Source organism: Hyla sarda, chromosome 6 (assembly GCF_029499605.1).
Source record: "Hyla sarda isolate aHylSar1 chromosome 6, aHylSar1.hap1, whole genome shotgun sequence".
Classification (NCBI taxonomy): Eukaryota; Metazoa; Chordata; class Amphibia; order Anura; family Hylidae; genus Hyla; species Hyla sarda.
In genome coordinates, this window is record NC_079194.1 from 166,289,141 (window position 1) to 166,313,818 (window position 24,678).

A 24,678-nucleotide genomic window follows, 5' to 3' on the forward strand; every position below is an offset into this window, starting at 1 on the left:
TTGGCTTGAGAAGAGAAACTTGGAAAAGAATTGAAAAGAAAAGAATTTGGAATGCGCAGAGAAGAAAGCAGATGAAGTTTATAGGAGACCGGATTCATTCTTTGCAACACCTCAAACGGACCCAGGAAATGAGGACTGAACTTGTACCTGGGAATCTTGAAATGGATATATTTGGAGGACAACTAAATATTATCACTGGGAGAGAAGGACGGAGGAGGTCTTTCTCTTCTTATCTGCCTGGGATTTCATACAAGAGGAGGCTTGAAACAGAGAATGCCGAGTCTGTTGCCAAATGGAGGTAAAGTCGCGAACTAGTTCATCATCAGCTGACACGCCAGAGAAGACTGGAAGAGGAAGAGGAAAACAAAGATTATGACCATAGACAAGAAAGAAAGGTGAAGTCCGATTGTAAGAGAACTCTGCCCAAAGTAGGAAGTCGACCCAATTGTTCTGTCGAGCTGAGACAAAATGACAGAGATAGCTTCCCAGGATTGATGTTAACATGGGAACAGAGAGCATGCCAGAACTTGGAAACGAACTGCACTCAACGATCTAAGACTGTGATTCGGAAGGCCATAAAGGCGAAAAATATGTTGAAGAAAATGTTTCGCCAGCTGTGGAGCAGATGGAAGACCTGGTAACGGAATGAAATGAGCCATCTTGGAGAATCGATCGACCACCACCCAGATGACCATTTTATTACAGGAAGGTGGCAGATCGGTAATAAAGTCTATAGCTATGTAAGACCAAGGGGTTTCCGGAATGGGCAAAGGCTATAAGAGGTTTCTGTCGTGGAGTTTTGTCGTGGGCACAGGTAACACCAGAATGGACAAAATCTATTACAAGGTGAGGCCACCAGTAATGCCGAGATAAGTTGAATGGACTTTTGTACTCCAGGGTGCCCAGCCAGTAAAGAAGAATGTCCCCAAATCAAGACTCTACGTCTCAGTTCAACAGGCACAAAAGATTTCCCAGGTGGGACTTGCTGACGATTGGCAAGAGCTGCAGAGATCAACCGCTCAGGAGGAATAATATGCCTTGGCATGGAGTCCAATCCTACCACTTTGGAGGACCTAGAAAGAGCATCGGCTCTGACATTTTTATTTGCAGGGTGGAAATGAATAAAGAAATTAAATCTGGAAAAGAGACCATCTAGCCTGCCGAGGGTTCATTTGCTGAGCAGACTGAAGATATAGGAGATTCTTATGGTCTGAATAGATGCTGACTGGGTGAAAAGAGCCTTCTAATAAATCTAGCCACTCTTCCAAGGCAAGTTTAATTGCAAGGAGTTCTCGATCTCCAATAGAGTAGTTCCTCTCTGCAGGTGAGAATGTCTTGGAGAAGAAACCACGGGTTACAATCTTGCCCTTGGAGTTTTTCTGAGTTAAAACGGCACCCGCTTCTATGGATGATGCATCTACTTCCAAAGCAAAGGGTTTTTCTGGATCGGGTGCAGAGGCAAATGCAGACTTTAAGCGAGTGAAGGCCTCAGGAGATCAAGTCTTGGGGTTACAGTTATTAGTGAGAGCCACAATCAGGGCAACCAAGGAAGAAAAATGTGGTATGAACTGATGATAATAATTGGCAAATCCAAAAAAGCGTTGAATAGCCCTCAGACTAATAGGATAAGGCCATTCCAATACCGCAGTCAGTTTGTCAGGATCCATCTGGAGGCCTTGATGAGAAACTATATACCCGAGGAACAGAAGACTAGACCTTTGGAATAGCAGGCAAAAGGTTCCTCGTTGTCGGCGCTCTTGGCTGTAATAGACGTCCTGATGTGAAGGCACAATGGCGGTGCGTCCTCACAGAAAATAACCGAATCGGACAGGTAAGTGAATAAAACGAGGTGCGCTTTATTGCATTTAAAAGTGTACGGACTACGCGTTATGAGGGGCTGGACCCCCTCTTCCTCAGGTCCAATAGTACAATATTGTTACATGACATCATTTTATACATGAAAAAACCCACGAACAAACGGGTGAGAATGAAAACATGGATGGGAGAGAGAAACCGGGCTCGCATCCAGGTACAATTAGTACCAGTAAAAGATAAGACAAGAAAAGAGAAAATCTTTAAAACCAACAATGGAACATAAAAGTATTAACAATCATAAAATCTTCAGTCATAATATATAATTAGTAGAGTGACTGCTCTATGGTAGTTGTATAACTAATAAAGATTCTTACACAGGGTCTGTGAAAAGAAGGGAAAGAAGAAAGGACACAGCACATGCAGAAAGGCAACCGCACTAAGGCAGAGCTGCAACAGACACAGGTGTGGCCAGGTAAGGTATGGGAGACCACAAGGGGAACAAACCAGATCATAAAATACAAACAAAAACATATATAAGAAAAAAAAAAATAATATATATATAAAAATAGACAAAGTTATATCTTCTACATATACTTTATATAAAATTTGAGGCCACAAAAAAATCACTATGATAAAAAATGTATGCTGCATAGTCTTTTTCGACACATTGCTTTAGCACACAAAGAGGAAGAAATAGACAATGTCATCTCTATCATACCCATTGATTATATTTTACCACATGTACACAATAGATTTGAGGTTTTATCCAGGAAAGAGATGTTTTGGATATGTAACCTTCATTGTCTGCAACCATACGGTCTAAATGAGGCGACCGAACTAATTTATTAGAACAAATTATTGGGAATAATACCGTATTTATCGGGGTATACCACGCACCGGCCTATAACACGCACCCTCATTTTACCAAGGATATTTGGGTAAAAAAAGTTTTTTACCCAAATATCCATGGTAAAATGAGGGTGCATGTGTGCGCGTGTATACCCCTATATACCCCCAGGAAAGGCAGGGGGAGAGAGGCCATCGCTGCCCGCTTCTCTCCCCCTGCCTTTCCTGGGGTCTAGAGCGCTGCTGTCGGCCCTTTTCACCCCCTGGTTATCGGCGCCGCTGCCCGTTCTGTCCCCCTAACTATCGGTGCCGGCGCTGATAGCCAGGGGGAGAGAAGCGGCGCCGACAACCAGGGGGAGAGAAGGGGCAGCGGCACCCATTGCCGGCGCCGCTGCCCCGTTGCCTCCCCCCATCCCCGGTGGCATAATTACCTGAGTCGGGTCCGCGCTGCTGCAGGCCTCCGGCGTGCGTCCCCGGCGTCGTTGCTATGCGCTGAAAGGCGTGGCGCATGACGTCAGTGCGCCGCGCCGTGCATAGCAACGACGCTGGGGACGCACGACGGAGGCCTGCAGCAGCGCGGACCCGACTCAGGTAATTATGCCACCGGGGATGGGGGGAGGTAACGGGGCAGCGGCGCCGACAATGGGTGCCGCTGCCCCTTCTCTCCCCCTGGCTGTCGGCGCCGCTTTTCTCCCCCTGGCTATCGGCGCCGGCACCGATAGTCAGGGGGACAGAACGGGCACCGGCGCCGATAACCAGGGGGTGAGAAGGGCCGACAGCAGCGCTCTAGACCCCAGGAAAGGCAGGGGGAGAGAAGCGGGCAGCGACGGCCTCTCTCCCCCTGCCTTTCCTGGGGGTGTATCAGCGTATAACACGCACACAGACTTTAGGCTAAAAATTTTAGCCTAAAAAGTGCGTGTTATACGCCAATAAATACGGTAATTATAACTTTAAAAAAATCTGTTCAGGGATTTTTTACCATAGTGATATTTTTGTGGCCTCAAATTTTATATAAATTATATGTAGAAGATATAACTTTGTCAATTTTTATATATATATATTTTTTTTTATTTTTTTTTTCCTTATATATGTTTTTGTTTGTATTTTATGGTCTGGTTTGTTCCCCTTGTGGTCTCCTATACCTTACCTGGCCGCACCTGTGTGTGTTGCAGATCTGCCTTAGTGCAGTTGCCTTTCTGCATGTGCTGTGTCCTTTCTTCTTTCTCTTCTTTTCACAGACCCTGTGTAAGAATCTTTATTAGTTATACAACTACCATAGAGCAGTCACTCTACTAATTATATATTATGACTGAAGATTTTATGATTGTTAATACTTTTATGTTCCATTGTTGGTTTTAAAGATTTTCTCTTTTCTTGTCTTATCTTTTACTGGTACTAATTGTACCTGGATGCGAGCCCGGTTTCTCTCTCCCATCCATGTTTTCATTCTCACCCATTTGTTCGCGGGTTTTTTCATGTATAAAATGATGTCATGTAACAATATTGTACTATTGGACCTGAGGAAGAGGGGGTCCAGCCCCTCGTAACGCGTAGTCCGTACACTTTTAAATGTAATAAAGCGCACCTAGTTTTATTTACTTACCTGTCCGATTCGGTTATTTTCTGCGAGGATGCACCGCCATTGTGCCTTCACATCAGGACGTCTACTACAGCCAAGAGCGCCGACAACCAGGAACCTTTTGCCTGCTCCTCTGGGACAGATTCAGCTTCCTAGCACCGGTCAGAGATTCTCTCTGACACGGGACCTCCTTGGGCGGCTCCTGGCACTTCACCCCAGAATCCGGGTGTATGCGCTTATAGATGTTGTACTCTTTGTGCAACATCCCCAGGTTAGCATAACCTTTTTATATTATTTAGCATTGCCTCCATCGGAGTAACGGCACAAGTGCGCTCTCTCTTTCGTCTCTCCCCTTCCCATTTTTTTCTTTCTCTATACATAGATCTTTGGAATAGGCATTTTTCCAGTTTGGCGTCAAGTTGATTCTCCCGGAGGCACTGTAGGACCTGACAGACATGTGAGCGATGCTCCTCCAAATTGGGTGAGAAGATCAAAATGTCATCAAGGCATACGAAAACACACATGTAGAGAAGATCTCTGAAGATATCATTGACAAATTCTTGGAAGGCAGCTGGGGCATTAGAGTCCGAAAGGCATCACGAGATACTCAAAGTGTCCATCTCGGGTATTAAAGGTCATATTCCATTCGTCTCCCTCGTGGATACGAATTAGATTATATGCTCCCCGCAAATCCAACTTGGAGAAGACCTTGGCACCCCGTAGACAATCAAAAAGCTCAGAAATTAGAGGAAGAGGATAGCGATTTTTGATCTTGATCTTGTTTAGTTCCCTGTAGTCAACACAAGGATGGTGAGAACCATCTTTCTTCCCTACAAAGAAAAAAACAGCTCCTGGTGAAGAGGAGGACTTTCGGATAAAGCCCTTTTAGAGATTCTCTTGGATATATTTTGCCATGGCTTGTGTCTCAGGAACCGATAATGGATAGAATCTTCCTTGGGGAGGCTGTAAGTCAATAGGACAGTCGTAGGGACAATATGGTGGAAGATCTACCTGCTTTTCGCAGAATATGTCTGAAAAGTCTTGATATGGAAGAGGCAGGCCAGGCATAGGAGGCGAAGAGACATCCTTAGACTGGATGGGCACAAGACAATTATTTCAGCAAAACTGTCCTCAACATGTGACTTCACCAGATTTCCAGTTGAGTTGAGGAGAGTGTCATTGAAGCCAAGGAAGACCTAGAAGAAGCTCCGAAGTACAATATGGAAGCACATAGAACTCAATTATTTCCTTATGCAAGACTCCCACTTGCATGATGAGTGGTTCAATGCAGAAAAGTACCTTACAGTTCAGCTTTTCTCCACTAACAGAGGATATATACAAGAGATTAGCAAGCTGAGTCAATGGAATACAATGTTTTAGTACCAGGGAGGCAACAATGAAATCTCCAGCGGTACCAGAGTTCAAAAAGGCAGAAGCGGAGAAAGAAGTCTTCGCAGGAGTAAAGACTGGAACCAAACAAGCAGAGGTAGTATTCACACCTAGGGACGCCTCTCCCACGTGTCCTAGGTGCGAGCATTTCCCAGACGCTGAGGAAATATAGTACAGTCTTTGAGAAAGTGCTCCAGACTGGCACAATATAGACACAACTTCTCATTGCGTCAACGGGCTCTTTCCAGCTGCATTAGGCGAAAGCGGTCCACTTGCATAGCCTCTTCGGCAGGAGGCAAAGAAAATTGTAGAGGTGAACATTGGAACACGGGTGACGAGGAAATCGCCAGGTTCTCTTTCCAGGTGAAGTTCTTCCTGCCTCTCGGCAAAACGCACATCAGTTCGGGTGGCTACATAGATAAGTTCACTCAGGGTAGACGGAGGATCTCGTGCAGCGAGAGCATCCTTGACTCTACTGGACAGTCCTTTTTTAAATGTAGCTCACAAGGCCTCGTCGTTCCAAGCCAGTTCATAGGCAAGAGTGCGGAATTGAACCGCGTAGTCACCAACGGAGGAGTTCCCTTGGCTGAGGTTCAGAAGAGTCGTCTTGGCTGAGGAGACTAGTGCGGGTTCTTCGAATACACTGCGGAATTCAGCTAGGAAGGCCGGCAGGTTTGAGTAGAGTGAGTCATTAAGATCCCAGAGAGAAGTATCCCAGGCCACGGCTTTTCCAGACAATAGACTGACAACAAATGCCACTTTAGTTCACTCTGTCGGGAGCTGATCGGCCATGAGCTCCAGATGCATAGAGTCACGAAGCCTGAAACTTAGGATCTCCTTCATACTTCATGGGCAAGGATAAACGAAGCTTGGATCTGGAAGGAGCTGCAGGTACAGGAGGAGAAACAACAGAAGGTTGCGTCTGCTGTTGCTGTTGTTGCTGCTGGGCGGCAAGAAGTTGTTGCATCATGGCAGACAATTGATTCGGTTGTTGCACCTGATGGACTAACTGCTGTGACTGTTGAGCCACGATGGTGGAAAGGTCCAAGACATCAGGCAGAGGCATCCTAGCGGGATTCATGGCCGGATCTTACTGTAATACTCACGGTAGTAGTGGATACTGTAACTCTCACGGTAGTAGTGGATCCACTGTACCTGTGTGGAAGATGATGTGGGCTGTACCAGGGAGTGGAGTCTAAGGTGCCCCTGGTTTTAACAGGAGCCTGCCGCAAAGCGGGATGGGCTTGCTGAGGCAGGCGGCACCCAGGTGGCTACCCCTGGTACAACTCGTCCACACAGGTTACTGAGATGTAACGTTGCACAGAAGGGATGTGGCAACTCTATGTCAGGATAGCAGAAGGTCAGGGCAGGAGGCACAGGTGTGAGGTCAGGAATGTAGCAGGAGGTCAATAGGTAGGCGGCACAGTAGCAAGGTCCGGTCATGGAACAGAAAGTCAGAATATGGCAGGGCAAACACAGTTACACTTTCTCTAAAGCTCTAGTTAAACAAAGATCCAGCAAGGAGTGGTGGGAGGTGCAGATACTTATAATAGAAATACAGGTGCAACTGATAATTAAGGTTGCACTGGCCCTTTTAATTGCATACAGCAGGCGCGCGCCTGCCCTAAGGGATGCACGCGCTGGCAATGCGCATGCAGAGAGGAGCCGGAGACAGAGTGGGGTAAGGAGATGCCCGGGACTCGCATGTGGGCATTTCCTGCAAAGTGAGTCCCGGAGCTGCTAGTGCGTTCCACTCACGGTCAGAATGAGTGACCAGAGCACTGCCCGTAACAAGATATTTTGAAACCACTGCTCCAACCCTTCCATGGCAGCCAACGCTGAATGCCATTGTGGGATTTTCCCCACATCTGCATCGCCATAGATAGCAGACTGCTACCATAGAGAATATATCATGTTCATACTGATTCTTCCCATCTCTTTTCTAGAAACTTTAGCATGTTTAAGCCTAGCCTGACATTACAGAACTGAGCTCTGCATGAGGTACTGTGAAACAGAATTTGCAGCCATTATGTGTGCTTAACACCTACTCAAGACCTGTAGACTTCATTTATTACAGACATTGCATAATACTATTGGCTGTATTTTCCTCAAGTATCATGCTTAATGCATCTTCTTAAGTCAACAGATTTTCTCTTACACATTCATCATCTTTGCCTGTAACACTGCTTTTGTCCTAATGGTGGTGCTATAGGGATGTTCTTCACTGTTCAGTACTCAGCCTGCCTTTGTATATGATGCTATTCTTTGGGTCTGTGCATTACATTTGCAGGGACTAGAAGGCTTGGAGTTTGGATTTACAGTACACAGATGAAGCAAACTCTAAGCCATATCCCACCTGTCTGGATAGCAGGTTCTGCTCCTGAATAATGTGACTCTTTGCATTGGGGTTTCTGCATTTTTCACCCCCTACCAAGACTCCCAGCAGCAGCTATGTCAGGAGTCAACAGCTCATCAGTGGACAACCAGCTGAGGAATAAATGCTTGGGCAACAACGAGGAGCAATTTCAGCACTATGGACAGTTCACCCCAAGTGTCTCTATATTACTAGCTGTTCTTATGATTCTCATGGTGCTAGCAACTGTGCTGGGCAATGCTCTGGTGATTCTGGCTTTTGTGGTTGATAAAGGGTTAAGAACTCAAGGAAATTTCTTCTTCCTCAACCTAGCAATTGCTGATTTCTTAGTGGGTAAGTTGTTTATGCATCAATATAACTAGTTTGGTAGCTGTAAACCAGTGGTCTGCAACATGTATCTTTCTATAATGGTGGGCTTTCTGGGAGTTGTAGTTTCACAAGTTAGAGCTCACCAAGGTAAAGTAATGATTAGAAGAATGGGAAAAGGAGTATCTCCAGGGTGGGATAGAAGACTGTTAAGGAATGATGGAAGTTGTAGTTCCCCAAAACACAATGGAGATCATTGACACCTAGTCTGATGACCCAGTGAGCTTGTGTAACTCTTGAAGACCTCCATCCTCTGTCACAAAATTACAACTCTCAGCAAGCACTGACAAATGAAGGCATACTTCCCAAGTCTCCCAGTTTTCCAGCAACAGTCCCTAGTTTTGACCCAAGTCCCTCTGTCCCTCTTTGCTCCATAGATTTCCCTCCTTGAGAAATAGATGTGCATTCATACATTTACTTTATTTCCATAGACGCTATATATAACTGCTTATTAGACATTCCTTTACATACTATTTCATCAGTTTGCGCAATTTGGATTATAAAAATACTATTTTCCAGTGATCTTCGTGCTGACATTTGATTAAAACTATTCAAGCATATAAATATTGCTAAAAAAAAAAGGATCTTTCAGACAATGAACCATAAATGCCCCTCTTTGACATCTATAAAGTAAGGAGGCATGAGAGGGCATGCTGGGAGTTGTGGTTTTACAGCTGGACAGCAATTTTCAGTGACCACTGCTGTGTGTAGTTGTAATAATAGAAAAAAAATAAACTATAACCTGTAGCACTGCCATGTAAATGTGTAATATCAGGGTTCAAGTCCTTCAGGAACATGTGGGAACTGAGTTTCTGCACTTTTTTCCACAGCAGGAACACTGTTCCCATTAGCAGGACAGCCCTTGAGTGGAAATCTAGGGTGAGTTCCCACACTTTTTTCCCCGGACTTGACCCCTGTATAATATTGTATGTAAGTTTTTTATGGTCAGTGAAAGGAGATTGACACCAACTAGAATTGTGACTGAGACTGTCTTTACCACCATCTCTCACTCTTTTACTTGTCTGATCCTTAGGTGGGTTCTGTATCCCTCTCTATATCCCCTATGTCCTGACGGGACAATGGAAGTTTGGGAAAGGACTGTGCAAGTTGTGGCTGGTCATGGACTATCTGCTCTGCACTGCTTCTGTCTTCAACATTGTCCTCATCAGCTATGACAGATTCATCTCAGTCACTAAGGCGGTAATAAAGCTTCTAGACTTTACTGTATTGCAGCTATGTAAGAGTCTCTATTATGATAGTACAAGCTGAAAGTATCTTGATGTATCACTACAAATCCCAGAAGATTACTCGGGTACAAAGACTTGTTATACAGCACAGGCTATGTTTTTAGTGGTTGTTATATAGGAATGTTGTGTCCTTCTGACATGACCCCTCTCTTCAGGAACAATTGACTGGACCCACAAAGTGGCCACAAAAGTATTTGTAAACTACAGATAGGTGGCTTTAGGTTGCAGAGATATAGAGACATACATTTGAGGCTTTCTACATTTGGGTTCTGGTATCTTTTTTTTTTTTTTATAAATTTAATACATACAGAGTCCATTAATGCTTACATCATTATCACAAAAGAAAAAAAACAAAACATCATTTGTGCAAACCTGCTCTAACAACCTAATTCCTTTATCTTCCCAATTCACATATTCTGCAATTTTCTTTATTTCTGGGAAGTCCACACACTACTCATTATCCCTGTTGCTGACTTCATACTATCCCATACTTGTACCAATAAATCTTTAGCTATGTTCTCCTCTTCTACACCCATCTTCAAACTCCCACTCTCCAACCACTCCCATATGGACCCATATTTCTTACACCCCCTTTCCAAATAATCCAACAGTGTTTGTTGCTCTTGAATAACCAATGTTAATTGGGATGCTATGAAGTATTGCTGAAAATTAGGGAGACCCAGCCCTCCTTCCTCTAAGGGATGGTACAAATATTGACTCTTGATCCTGACTCTTTTTCCACCCCATATAAGATTGTTTAATATACTTTCCAATTTTTTAAACCAAGTCTTATTAATCCATATGGGAGAAGCTCTCAAATAATGTGTTATCATGGGGAGTAATACCATTCTCAGCAGTCCTATTCTATCTGCCATTCCCAATCTCATTTTCCTCCATGTATTTACCTTTCCCCTTACCTTCCCCAGCAGAGGTACCAAATTTAATCTCTCAAAATCTAAGACAGCACTAGAGATCTTAACACCCAGATATTCCAAACTATCATTAAGTCTTAGTACTTTTACAGGGCCAATAGGGACCTCAATTTCTTCATTCAAAGGCATGAGACCGGACTTCTGCCAATTAATTTTCATTCCTGAGAAATATCCAAATTTTTCCACTAACCTAATCACTTCCTGTACTTTCTCTACCGGATTCCTAACAAACAAAAGCACATCATCGGCGTATAATAACATTCTTTCTCTATCCCCTTGTACCCCAAACCCTTGAAAAACTTCTGTGTTCCTAACCATAGCTGCTAGTGGCTCTATAAAGAGTGCAAATAATAAAGGTGATAACGGACATCCCTGTCTTGAACCTCTTTTTTTTTTAAACGTATTCGTAAATTTCCCATTAATACAAATTTTTGCTATAGGAGCTGAATAAACCATTTTTATAGCTTTTAAGAATAAAGTGCCCAAACTAAATCTTTCCACCACCCCAAAGAGGAAACCCCACTCCACCCTGTCGAACGCTTTATTGGCGTCCAAAGACAGGATGGAGCGGGGATCCCCTCCACGTGTTTGAATGTTAAGGAATGTCCTGTGTATATTGGAAAACATATTCCTCCCTACCATAAAACCCCTTTGTTCTGGCCCTATCATCTCACCCAAAACCTTTTTTAATCTTCCTGCCCATGATTTTACAAAAATTTTGTAATCCGTATTCAATAGTGATATAGGCCGGTAATTCTCCATCTTTTCCCTGTTGCCCCCCTTCTTGGGGATCAATATTATCACTGCTTTAGACATTGAAGGGGTCATAGCCCCTCTTACCAAGGATTCATTAATAATCTCCAACAAGCAGGGCAACAGAGACCCATGAAATCTTTTATAAAAATCAAATGAGAACCCATCAGACCCTGGGGCGGAATTCCCCACGCATGTTCTCAATGCCTCTTGGACTTCCCCCAGGCTAATCCCCTCATTCATTTTCTTCTTCCCCTCCTCATTTAATCTTGGCAGAGCAAAATTTTGTAAGAATGTTTTAATCTCCGATTCTGATCTTACCCCTTCAGATTCATATAATGTTTGATAATACTCCAACGCTATCTTCCTTATCTCCTCTTGATCCGTTACTATTATTCCCTGCTTATTTTCTAAATTAGTAATTTCCATATATTCCCTTTGATTTTTAATTATACAAGAGAGCCACTTATTGGATTTCCCCCCTTCCGCATAGCGTTTTTGTCCCCAGAAAAAAATCCTATGTTGTGCCTTCTCAAGCATTAACTCTTTATATTCTTTTTGCGCTTGTTCCAGTTTTCCCCAGTTCTCATCTCTGGCATCAGTTGCATAAACTTCCTCCAATTTTTTATCTGATCTACCAAGTTATCTTCTTTCTTCCTTACTTTCCTCCTAAACTGAGTTATATTTCGGGACAAAATCCCCCTCAAATATGCTTTCATAGCATCCCAAACCATAAATATATCGGCAGAACCTTTATTTGTAGCCCAAAACCATTTAATCTCCTCCTCTATACCCTTTGTCACATCTTCCACCTCAAACCAATGCGGATTAATATTTCTATTCATGTTCTGGGGGGGACCCGATCTTCACCACCGAAACTACAGACCACCATGGAGTGATCAAACAAGCCCTTGGGCTCATAGACAATTTTTTCAAAACCCCTTGCTCCACTATCATTGGCCAGAATCATATCAATACGTGATGTAGTTTTATGGCTCAAATTAAAACAGGAAAAATTTTCTCGCAAAGGATTCAGGTTTCTCCATACATCTCTCCATTCTGCTTCTTTACAAAAATCTGCCAGGACATTCCTCCCCTCCCTCATTACTCCTCCTCTCCGGTCTTTTTTGTTATCCATTACTGAGTTAAAATCCCCCATAATATATAAATCTTTGTAATTTTTATCATTTAAAAGATTCACCAGATTAACCAATACCTCTGTTTTGAAAGGGGGAGGAATATAAACAAAAGCAAGAATAACTTGTACCATATTCCACTCTATGTGGAGAAAAACAAATCTCCCTCTATCATCACAGCGAGCATTTTTTACCTGCATATTCATTTTACCATGAATCAACATCGAGACCCCCGATGAGTAGTTTGTTCCAAACGAGTGGAATTCCTGAACAGCCCATTTCTTTTTCATTAGATGGACAGATTCTTTTCTTAAATGTGTTTCTAGCAAACATACCACTGCAGGTAGATAATTTTTAACCCTATCCATAATAGCTACTCTTTTCTTCCTCTCCTTAATACCTCTAATGTTCCATACTAACATTTTACCTCCTTGGCTACCCTGGGTCCCCATACTCTTTTACTCCACCATCTCTGCTTCTAACTGATTTCCATGCTGTCTTCTCACGCCCCTCCCACCCTCCCTCCCCCCCCTATCCCCCACATCAATCCGCTTCTATCCACGGATCCCTTCACTATTCACTTGGCTCCTCCGCTCCTCCCTCGCCCCTCCAGCCCCCCCCCTTTTTTTAAATTTATTTATTTATTTTAAATAATAGTCATTACAGAGCTTCTACAACCCCTGACTTTCCATCCATCTTCCCGCCTCTACTGCGGACAGAAAAATTAGTGTTTTTCCATCATGAACCACCCTCAAACGGGCTGGGAATAACAGTGAAAAAGCAATATTCAAATTATGGAGTCTCTTCTTAATGTCTCTATACTCCATTCTTTTCCTTTGAGTCTCTTTTGAAAAATCCGGATAAAAAAAAAACACCCGCGCTCCCAACTTAAATTTTTCCCCTCTCCCTTGATAACTTCAATAGGGTGTCTCTATCTTTAGCACACATAAATTTTAGCAGTAAAGTCCTAGGCAAAGCTCCGGGCGGTGGTTTAGTATATGGTATCCTGTGGGCTCTTTCTATAACATAACAGGTTGAAAACGTCCGTTCTCCAAAGGTGTCAGCTAGCCATTTTGTGCAGAAGGCAATAGGGTCCGCTCCTTCTTCCACTTCCGGGAGGCCAATAACTCTTACATTAGCCCTCCTTGATCTATCCTCTAAATCTTCTATCTTCCTTTTTAAGAAATTATTTTCCTTTGTGAGTTCTTCCTGCACTTTCTCAATGTTTTGTAGTTTACCGTCCACCTGGGGCACCATGTTCTCTATTTTCCCCACTCTTTCTTTCACCTTTTTTATATCTTCACGGATAAAACTCACGTCTGAGCTGAGACTGCCCACTTGAACTGTTAAGTCTTCTAATGCTTTGTTACTTTTTTCCACACCACTTAATATGGAAGTTAGCATAGAATTATTCACATCTTCACTCTCTCCCTCCTCTGTTACTCCTTCCTCCTGAAGGGCTGCATATCTAGAGCCATACATGCTATCCCCATGTCTTTGTGTTCTGGTTTTAATTGTTTCTTTAGGTGATTTTAGAAATTTATCCATTTTGCCTGCTTCTCCTGTAACATTCCCGCCCGATCTCCTAGGCTGGATCTTGGGAGCCATATTAATTTGTTTGGCTTTTTATGTTATACTCAAGGAAAACACCTGCACAGAAAAGAGGCAAAAAAGAGGTGCATAGTGCTTTCTTACCTTTCCCCCCCCCTTAAGGCGTGAGTTTTTTTTTTTTTTTTAAAGTAATAGACTTACAGTTCTGTTGTTCAACTCTGCAGGCTCTAAGCTGTAAATCTTAATGCATACGTCCTGCAAAAAACCATACACCATTCAATAACAGAGAGTCACCAGCTCATCTTTCTTCAGTGAGTTATTTTATAAATTCAGACAGAGCAATACTTTTCAATATACACCTCCTCCTCTCTACCGATGCCTTCGGTTAATACATTTTTGTTTCACCTTGGGGGTAGCTGAAAAAATCCCCCACATAAGGTAATTAACTTATGTAACCGGTCCTCGGACTGCCAATCATATTCACATATACTCTTAACAACATTAACCATATAGAGGAGGGGTAGCTGGAGGATTATAAGGGGTATAGAGATATAGGGAGGGGGGGGAAGTCACTTTATAGTTCCAAAACTGTGGCAGCTCCAACACACCTCTGCCCCCCCCCCCTCCACCACTTTCAGTACAGTAGCTCATCCAGATTTCTTGATCTCACATGCTTATCATTCATCTGTAACCAGGGTGAGGAAGTATACCCCACCAGACTCTCATAGACTGCCATTGCCAGCCTGCATTTCAGAAAAGCTTTCCTACAGCGGACCTCAGTTAAAAGGAATAGATTCAAGCTCACCGCGCTGATCCTGGCCTCTGTTACCCGAGCTGATTGCAGGGCTCCCGGAGCGGCCAGCGTGTTCCGTCGCACGCCGAGCCCGCTCACGTGGTCCCCCCAGCTGCTTTGCACCACTCGCGCTTGCGCTCCGTCTCCTCCTCTTCTTCCTGCCGGATCTCTTTTCTGCTGTCTGTGTGCATCTCAGCCCGTTCACCACCACCACTGTCCACTGCAGCGAAGCCGCCACACCCCCTCCCACACCGGTCACCTCCATCTCCATACCACAGCGGGGAGCAGATCCGTCCGTCAGGTGGTTTCTTTTTTTCTTTTTTCTCACTTTCCTCTTTTTCTTTCTTTTTTCGCCCTAGTCAGGGACTTTTGTCCAGGGGTCAGCATCATGCCTCCTGGGGGGGGGGAGAGGAGGGAGAGAGCCCTGGAGCGGGCGGAGCTGATGAGATCACATCCTCTCGTCACGTGACCAGCTTCACAGAACTTCTGGTATCTTAATAAATGAAAAGTAAGAACCATGTCTGCCCTCTTCTACATAAATGTTTACAAGTAATTTTTTTTTTTTTTTTTTTTTTTGGGGGGGGGGGCGGATTTCTTATATCTTTATAGCAGTTGGAGCAGCATTTGGTCCTGTACAGAGTTCTGAACTCCTTGCATAGACATATGGGGGATTTTATGTAACAGTATGTCTCGTTTCCATTGGCAAAAAGCTTGGTTTGCCAATTTATGCTGCCCACATCACTTCTAAGTAAGTGGGCAGGGCTTAGGGCTTAAACAAGAGGCGTGGCCTCCCATTCACTCTGAATTTACTGCAAAACTAGTTACTAGCAAAGCTAGACAGGAGCCAGCGTAGATTTTAAACTGCAGCACAACGGCGGCTGTTGCAGAACCGGCAGCTTTAATTAGAGCCAAACTCTTACTATTTCAAAATCTGGTCAGTGAAAGGGTAAGTTAAACTCACATTGCCGACAATATAATGGAGCTTCAGTCCACCCTGTCCACAGCCTTTGAGTTTGAAGGTGTGATGTCACACGCCCCCACTCAGCCAATCAGTAATAAGGCAGGACACTGATGCGGCATCTAGTTGAATGAGAGGAGGGTGATGTCATGTCCTTAAACGCAAAAGCACTGGACAGTGGGGACCGAAGAGAATGTTGTTGTTTTTTTACCTGCACACTCCTTGACCAAATTTTAAACCGTACATTTTGCCCAGAAAACCCTGTTAAATGATGAAATTCTATTTGCCCAAAGGGGGCTTGCTACATACTGTTATATATTATGTACATTTAAAATGGTTTTCATATGCATATTCAATTTTCCTAACACTAGTCCTAGTCATGTGAGCCCTCTGCTATTGTAGCAGAGCACAGGGGCCACTCTTCCAGGAGTAGCGAGGGAGCGGCACTCTACTACAATATTAGAGCGCTCACATGGCCGCAGGCTTTCACATCACTATGACCTGAGAGTCAGGAAAATTGAATATGCATAGGAAGGACAAGCATTGTGCAGCAAAGAGACGAGGTGGGGACACTAGGCAAGCCAGCTCCCCTTCTCCATTGCGCACAGAAGACATGAAACAATGTAGCTGTGGAGAGCTATAACTTTTTAATGGCTGGACTTTTAAATGTTACACCTCATTTTACTGCTGTTCACCAGCACTATAAGCTAGTGTATTGGGTTTAGTGCGGGTAAACAGACTGTCAGATTCCCTTTAAGAAAGAACTGGTCTGCTTGTATTCCGGAAACAGCTCCATTCTTATCCATTGGCTGCATCTCATATCTATTTCTATGGATATGAAATGTAGCCAACCTCCCTATCCCCAGCTATTCAGCATCCCTGTATTTCCAGCAATGTAGGAGTAGTCCTACGACAGCTGGAAAGCACCAACAATGACCAGCCAGACAACCAATTTTCTTCTTCGGTGAGAACATGTTAATGTACTATTACTCTACTATTCTACTGAGATGTACATTGTAACACAACTACGTTTATAACCTATCTCTAACATACTGTAGTATAAGTTTGTTTCATAAAGCAATAATCTCCAACCTGACGCTTTCCAGCTGTTGTATTACCGCAACTCCCAGTAGAGAGAATGAATAGAAAATAGGAGGATATACAGGCTCCTTTAGATCCTAATGATTTCATCACAGCTGAGGTGCTGACATTACATCATGTTAGAAGCTCAACTAAGTTAAACATAAAAACCCATTCAACTTGGATTTGGAGAATTTTACTGGAGGAATCCTATGAGAAACCCACTCAGCTTCGGAACCACCCTATTCCCAAACCCATGGTCTACCCTGATAGAAGCATCCATTTGTGGAAAATGACAAAAACTAAATATGATTACTATTGTCAGCAGAATGTTTTATACTCTCAGGTGTCACTTTAGAGAATCTTTATATTCCTGGAAAAGTGAAGATTGATCCAACAAATAAACATTCTCCATGAAGATTGATGGCAGAAAATGACCACATGGTCTGTCTAGTCTGCCTGGAAGAGAATCAGTACAGAATGATAGGCATGATAATACTGTATTACTACAATGAAAGTCAAGGTAAATCACTTGTCTTGATTATGTCAATATAAGCACTTACTGTATCACCTATACACAAGATAGGTGATGCGTAACTAGGGTCCAACTGCTGGGAGCCCCTCTATTTACATAACAGGTGGTCTCTGTGGTAGCTGTGCCATAGATAATCCCTGTTCAGAGGATAGGTAACAAGTTTTCTGATAACCCCATTAACAACCTGATGCTCCTAAGGAAATGGAAAACAATTGCCACTCTCTTTCTTTTTGAGCTTTCCCAGATAGTATACAGACATGGAAAAGGCCACAGTATAACTTATGAGTCTTGCTTCTAAAGAATCAAGGATGAGGCTCTCACATCTTCTGGAGGGGTGAGGGCGATGTCAGCTATCATGAGAGGTTCCCATGAAATCCTTGGATTCTTGCATACCCCACGTTTTCTCTTTCTCCATGTTATTACACTGTAGTTCTCCAGGAACCTATACAATGGCCTCAAAGTAGATTTTATAGCATCATACAACCAGTTCCATTGTTGGAGTCTTGTTAAAAAATCAGTTGCTAGAGGTTAGTGGCCAACTGTGTGTCAACTCAGAGGAATAATCTGAAGCTATTGTGCACCAGTGCAAAAACAGGGCTTTTAACCTGTCATGAACTATGGGGCCTATTTAAGTGACAAAGGGTTGTTGTGCTGCAATAGGCAGCAGTTTCTGTATACAACTGCTACCTTTGCAAATTTTGCAGTTACATTCATGGGTCCACTTATAATGTTTTTCTACTCTAACATTTTAATAGTGAGCGCTCCGGTCTCCTCCTCTGGATCAGGGCGCTCGCTGTCTCTGCCCCGGTCCACGGTGTCCCTGCGCATTCCGGTCAGACACGCTGACCGGGAGCACAGGTTTTCCTCCGTCGGGGATGCGGTTAGTGTGGCGGCCGGTCCCCGCACACACGCCCTCGACGGATCTTTGTGCCTCGTGCCGAGAGAAAGCGTTCCATATCATTATAGTGTTCCCTGCCTGTTGCCAACCCTTGCCTGTGACCTCCGCCTCTGAACCCGTGCTGCCTGCCTTGACCTGTTGCTAGTGACTACCGCTTCTGATCCTGTGCCTCCTGCCCTGACCTTCGCTACGTCTGACTACGCTTCTGCCTGTTCCTCCTGTACCGCGCATATCTCAGCAACCAGAAGAGTCGAGTCGCTATCTGGTGGAACGACCTGGGGGCTACCTGCCGCAGCAAGACCATCCCGCTTTGCGGCAGGCCCTGGTGAAGACCAGTAGCTCCTTAGATTCCGTTCCCTGGGTATGGCCCACGTCATCACTCCTCTGGTCCAGTGGATCCACCTTCAGTTACCTGTCCGGACCGTTACAGTAAGATTCGGCCATGGATCCCGCTGAGGTACCTCTTCCTAGCCTTGTGGATCTCACTACAGTAGTGGCTCAACAGACGCAGCAGATCGCCCAGCAAGGTCAACAGCTGGCCCAGTTGACCGCCATGGTGCAGCAGCCCATGCCTGTCCAGCAACAGCCGTCTCCTCCGCCTATGCCGGTTGCCCCGCCTCAGCCAGCAGCTGTCTCCTCTTCCAGAATCCGCTTGTCCTTGCCTGACAAGTATGGTGGAGATCCGAAGCAGTGCCGTGGGTTCCTGTCACAGTGCTCTCTCCACCTTGAATTAATGGCCGACCAGTTTCCATCTGAACGTGCCAAGGTGGCCTTCATTCTCAGTCTGTTAACAGGGAAGGCCCTGGCCTGGGCTACACCTTTATGGGACCGCGCTGATCCAGCCACTACCTCTGTTTGGAATTTTTGCCAAGAGTTCCGCAGTGTATTCGAGGAACCTGCCCGGGAGTCCTCTGCAGAGACTGCTTTGCTGAAACTGACCCAAGGAGGTTCTACCGTGGGTGATTATGCCATCCAATTCCGCACTCTTGCTTCCGAGTTGAATTGGAATAATGATGCACTATGTGCCACATTTGAGAAGGGACTACGCAGTGAAATCAAGGACGTCCTGGTGGCACGTGAGATGCCATCTACCCTTAGTGACCTTATACTGCTGGCCACTAGGATTGACAAGCGTTTCCTGGAGAGAAAAGAGGAACTGCAGCATGAAAAGGAGAAAGCTCGCCCAAGACGCTATCCTCAGCTGGCTCCGGTTTTCCAGTGTCCACCACAACCCTTCTCTGGGTCTCCCGCCGTGGAGGCCATGCAGGTGGATCGTTCTCGCCTGACCACTCAAGAACGGGGTCGTCGAAGAAATGAGAATCTGTGTCTGTACTGCGCCAGTACCGAGCATTTCCTTAAAGACTGTCCTCTCCGTCCTCGGGAAACGCACGCTCCTAGTGAACATAGGAGAGGCATTGCTAGGTGTGGATTCCTCCTCTCCACGTCTTACAATATCGGTTCAACTCACCGTGCCGGCCAAGTCTACCTTTCCTGCTACCGCCTTCTTGGATTTCGGATCTGCCGGTAATTTCATCCACGCCTCTCTGATTGACAAGTATCAGATTTGCCCAAGCCATGCTTCATTTCTACTGTCAACGGAGAAAGACTTTCTGCCACTGTGCAGTACTGCACTTTGCCATTACAGATGGACATCGGATTTTCGCATACAGAGACTTTGGAGTTCTTGGTCCTCCCATACTGCTCCTCAGAACTCCTCCTGGGCTTGCCTTGGCTTCAGCGTCACTGTCCCATCCTGGATTGGTCCTCCGGAGAGATCCTGAAGTGGGGTGCCTCTTGCTCCGGCCGTTGCCTCAAGTCTGTCTTTGTCAAGCAAAACCCCGCTGTTCCTCCGCTACCTGGGTTTCCGTATCCTTAGCACTGCTTCGCTGACGTTTTTTGCAAGAAGCAAGCCGAGGTTCTTCCACCCCATAGACCCTACAATTGTCCCATCAACCTGGTGCCTGGGACTACTCCACCCCAGGGTAGAATCTACCCACTCTCACCACCAGAGACTCTCGCCATGTCGGACTACATTCGGGAAAATCTACAGAGTATACAGGTTTTATAAGAAAATCTTTCTCTCCTGCTGGGGTTGGTTTTTTCTTTGTTGCCAAAAAGGACGGCTCCCTCCTTCCTTGCATAGACTACAGAGGTCTAAACAAGAATACCGTCAAGAATCATTACCCTCTCCCCTTGATCTCTGAGCAATTTGACCGTCTCCGTGGGGCTAGGATTTTCACCAAGTTGGACCTGCGAGGAGCTTACAACCTGATCCGAATCAGAGAGGGTGACGAGTGGAAGACCGCTTTCAACACACGGGATGGCCATTCGGTGATGGTGATGCCATTCGGTCTTTGCAATGCACCTGCGGTATTCCAAGAATTTGTCAATGACATTTTTAGAGACTTGCTCTACACCTTCGTGGTTGTATACCTTGATGACATCCTCATCTTCTCCACCAACCTGGACCAACATCGGGCCCATGTTCATCTAGTTCTGTCGCGCCTTAGAAAGAATCGACTGTATGCTAAGATTGAGAAGTGTCTGTTTGAGCGGTCCAGCTTGCCCTTCCTAGGGTATATCATTTCAGCCCAGGGTCTACAGATGGACCCAGCGAAGCTCTCAGTGGTACTGGACTGGCCACGCCCCTCTGGACTCCGTGCCATTCAAAGATTTTTGGGTTTAGACAATTATTATAGGCAAGTCATTCCCCATTACTCCACTCTGGTGTCTCCCATAGTAGCTTTGACCAAGAAAGGGGCTAATCCTAAATCATGGCCTTCTCAAGCTGAAGAGGCCTTCCAGTCTTTGAAAACTTTTTTGCCACCGGACCTGTACTCTCCAGACCTGACCCCACTAAGCCTTTTTACCTGGAAGTGGATGCCTCCTCAGTGGGAGCCGGAGCCGTACTCACCCAAAAGTCACCCAGGGGCAAGACACTCACTTGCGGTTTTTACTCCAAGATCTTCACTCCCGCCGAGAGAAACCATTCTATTGGTGACAGGGAACTGTTGGCCATAAAATTGGCACTTGAGGAGTGGAGGCATCTTCTCGAAGGCTCCATCCACCCTGTGAGTATTTTCACAGACCACAAGAACCTTGCCTACCTCCAATCCGCTCAAAGGCTGAATCCACGTCAGGCTCGCTGGTCGTTGTTCTTTGCTCGCTTTAATTTTGTGATTCATTTTCATCCAGCGAGCAAGAATATCAGAGCGGAGGCCCTTTCCCGCTCTTCCGATGTGGTGGGCGACGAAACTACTCCCCAACATATAATTCCGCCCGAGCGCATATTTGCCGTTGCTCCAGTGGTTCTGCGTTCTCTCCCTCCAGGCAAGTCCTATGTACCCCTACGTCAGCGGCTACGTGTCCTCAAGTGAGGCCGATGTGGTGGGCGACGAAACTACTCCCCAACATATAATTCCGCCCGAGCGCATATTTGCCGTTGCTCCAGGGGATCTGCGTTCTCTCCCTCCAGGCAAGTCCTATGTACCCCCATGTCAGCGGCTACATGTCCTCAAGTGGGACCATGCCTCTTTATTTGCAGGTCATCCTGGGGTACAGAAGTCTCTCCAGCTTATCTCCCAAAGATACTGGTGGCCTACTGTGGAAAAAGATGTCTCGGACTATGTCCAAGCCTGTATGATTTGTGCTCGGGACAAGTCGCCTCGCCAGAAGCCAGCTGGTTTTCTCTTACCCCTCCCTATTCCTGAGACTCCGTGGTCCCATATCGCCATGGACTTTGTTACTAGTGATGAGCGGCATAGGCCATATTCAAATTCGCGAATATTCGCGAATATATGGACGAATATTCGACATATATTCACGAATATTCGCATATTCGTTATATTCTCGTTATATTTTCGCATACGCGAACATTCGTGTATGCGAAAATTAACATATGTGAATATTAGCGCATACAAAATTAGCATACGCGAAACTTCGCATATGCGAAAATTAGCATATGCTAATTTTCGCATATGCGAATTTTCGCGCGCCAGTCTCACACAGTAGTATTACAGCCTTCTTTACACCACACAAGCTGGAAGCAGAGAGGGGTGATCACTGTGATGTGTACTGTGAAGAAAAAAAAAAAAAATAATAGTAATTACGAATATATAGCGCTATATTCGCGAAATTCGCGAATTCGCGAATATGCGATATTCGCGAATAATATTCGAATTGCGAATATTCGTGAGCAACACTATTTGTTACCGGCCTTCCCTCCTCCAATGGAATGACAGTCATTTGGGTCGTGGTAGATCGCTTCTCGAAGATGGCTCACTTTGTACCTCTGCCCGGTCTTCCGTCTGCGCCAGCATTGGCCAAACAGTTTTTACAACACATTTTCCGCCTCCCTGCTCTCCCCAAGCACATTGTCTCAGACCGAGGGGTACAGTTTGTTTCTAAATTCTGGAGGGCGCTATGTGGTCAGCTCGAGGTCAAGTTGGACTTCTCATCTTCCCATCACCCTCAGTCCAATGGCCAAGGGGAACGAGTGAATCAAATTTTGGGAGATTATCTACGCCACTTCGTCTCCTCACGACACAGTGACTGGTCCGATCTGCTTCCCTGGGCAGAATTTTCCTATAATTACAAGCACTCCTCTGGCTCTAACAAGTCTCCATTTTTTGTGGTCTTTGGTCGCCACCCTCTTCCACCGCTGCCGCTGACTTCCTCTTCTCCCGTACCTGCAGTTGACGACCTTTTCCGGGATTTCTCGTCTATCTGGCGAGAGACTCGCACCGCTCTCCTCAAAGCCTCTGCCCGCATGAAATCTCAGCCAGACAAAAAACGCAGAGCTCCTCCAGAGTTTTTCCCTGGTGACAAGGTGTGGCTCTCTTCCAAATATATACGTTTCAGGGTCCCAAGCTACAAGTTGGATCCCCGCTACTTGGTACCCTATAGAATCAAGAAGCGAATCAACCCGGTGCCCTACCAACTCCATCTTCCTCCTTCCCTCAGGATTCCCAACTCTTTTCATGTCTCCCTTCTAAAGCCTGCCATCTTTAACCGCTTCTCCCCCAAGGTCTCTTCCCCTACCCCTGTGACTGGCACAACTGTGTTCTCTGTCAAGGAAATTCTGGCATCCAAGCTCATCCGGGGAAGAAGGGCTGTGTTCCTGAGGAGGGATCCTGGGAGCCTTAGGAGAACATCTTGGACCGCAGCCTCATCCCCAGTTTTCTTGGTGCCAAAAGGAGGGGGAGACCTAAGGGGGGGGGGTACTGTAACAGTGAGCGCTCCGGTCTCCTCCTCTTGATCGTAGCGCTCGCTGTCTCTGCCCCAGTCCACGGTGTCCCTGCGCGTCCCGGTCAGACACGCTGACCGGGAGCGCAGGGTCTCCTCCGTCGGGGATGCGGTTAGTGTGGCGGCCGGTCCCCGCACACACGCTGCATCCCAAGTCCACTTACCCGTGGCCCCGTCCTCATACACTGCCTCTGCCTCCCGGCACGCGCGGCCCCGCTCCTTAGGGCACGCGTGCACCGGCTTCATGAAATTTAAAGGGCCAGCGCACCATTGATTGGTGCCTGGCCCTCACTGTTCTAATAAAGGTTTCCAGCCCCTTCCTGCCCTCGCCGGATCTTTGTGCCTCGTGCCGAGAGAAAGCGTTCCATATCATTATAGTGTTCCCTGCCTGTTGCCAACCCTTGCCTGTGACCTCTGCCTCTGAACCCGTGCTGCCTGCCTTGACCTGTTGCTAGTGACTACCGCTTCTGATCCTGTGCCGCCTGCCCTGACCTTCGCTACATGTGACTACGCTTCTGCCTGTTCCTCCTGTACCGCGCATATCTCAGCAACCAGAGGAGTCGAGTCGCTATCTGGTGGAACGACCTGCCGCAGTCTAGACTATCCCGCTTTGCGGCAGGCCCTGGTGAAGACCAGTAGCTCCTTAGATTCCGTTCCCTGGGTACGGCCCACGTCATCACTCCTCTGGTCCAGTGGATCCACCTTCAGTTACCTGTCCGGAACGTTACAAGCATCTAGAGTAGAGTCCCACGTTATCTCTATATGCACCTGACAGATGCAAGAGAAAAACCGTCAGAGTGAGTTGAAAGGTATAGTTTGTGAACGTGAATACCAATCGCCAAACTTCCTTTCAAAAAGAGGAAAGCAAGGAACACTTACAAAACAACATGAAGCAGTGGCCCCCTACTGTCCACAGCCCTGCCAACAAAGGGAAGAGGCAGTCGGGAACATCTTGTGGATACGGGTGGGAACCTGATACTAACAAGAGAGTATTTTATACCCAGCATCTTGGTACCAACTGGAGATGGATGAAGCATGAGCCAACTGAAACTTCGCACTACATTCAGACATAGAGATCAGACTCCCAAGCACATGGATATGCAAGCGCTGACTGTACAAGAGAGAGGACTGCAACCCTGGCATAGACCTCAGAAAGCACATGGCTATTAGGACTTATTTCAT

General features: G+C 45.7%; 1 protein-coding gene across 3 annotated transcripts in view; it reads left to right on the forward strand.

Moving 5' to 3' along the window:
* Positions 1-7,897: 7,897 nt before the first annotated feature.
* The window catches only part of LOC130276396 (histamine H3 receptor-like), a 37,499-nt gene continuing 20,718 nt past the window's right edge, over positions 7,898-24,678 (forward strand). The window contains exons 1-2 of one of the 3 annotated variants that reach the window (XM_056525700.1): positions 7,898-8,336; positions 9,403-9,606. In XM_056525700.1, the coding sequence (XP_056381675.1) occupies positions 8,081-8,336; positions 9,403-9,606 (460 nt within the window). In that variant the 5' untranslated portion in view covers positions 7,898-8,080. The remainder of the gene's footprint in view (positions 8,337-9,402; positions 9,607-24,678) is intronic. The other 2 variants (XM_056525701.1, XM_056525699.1) reach the window with 2 other exon arrangements.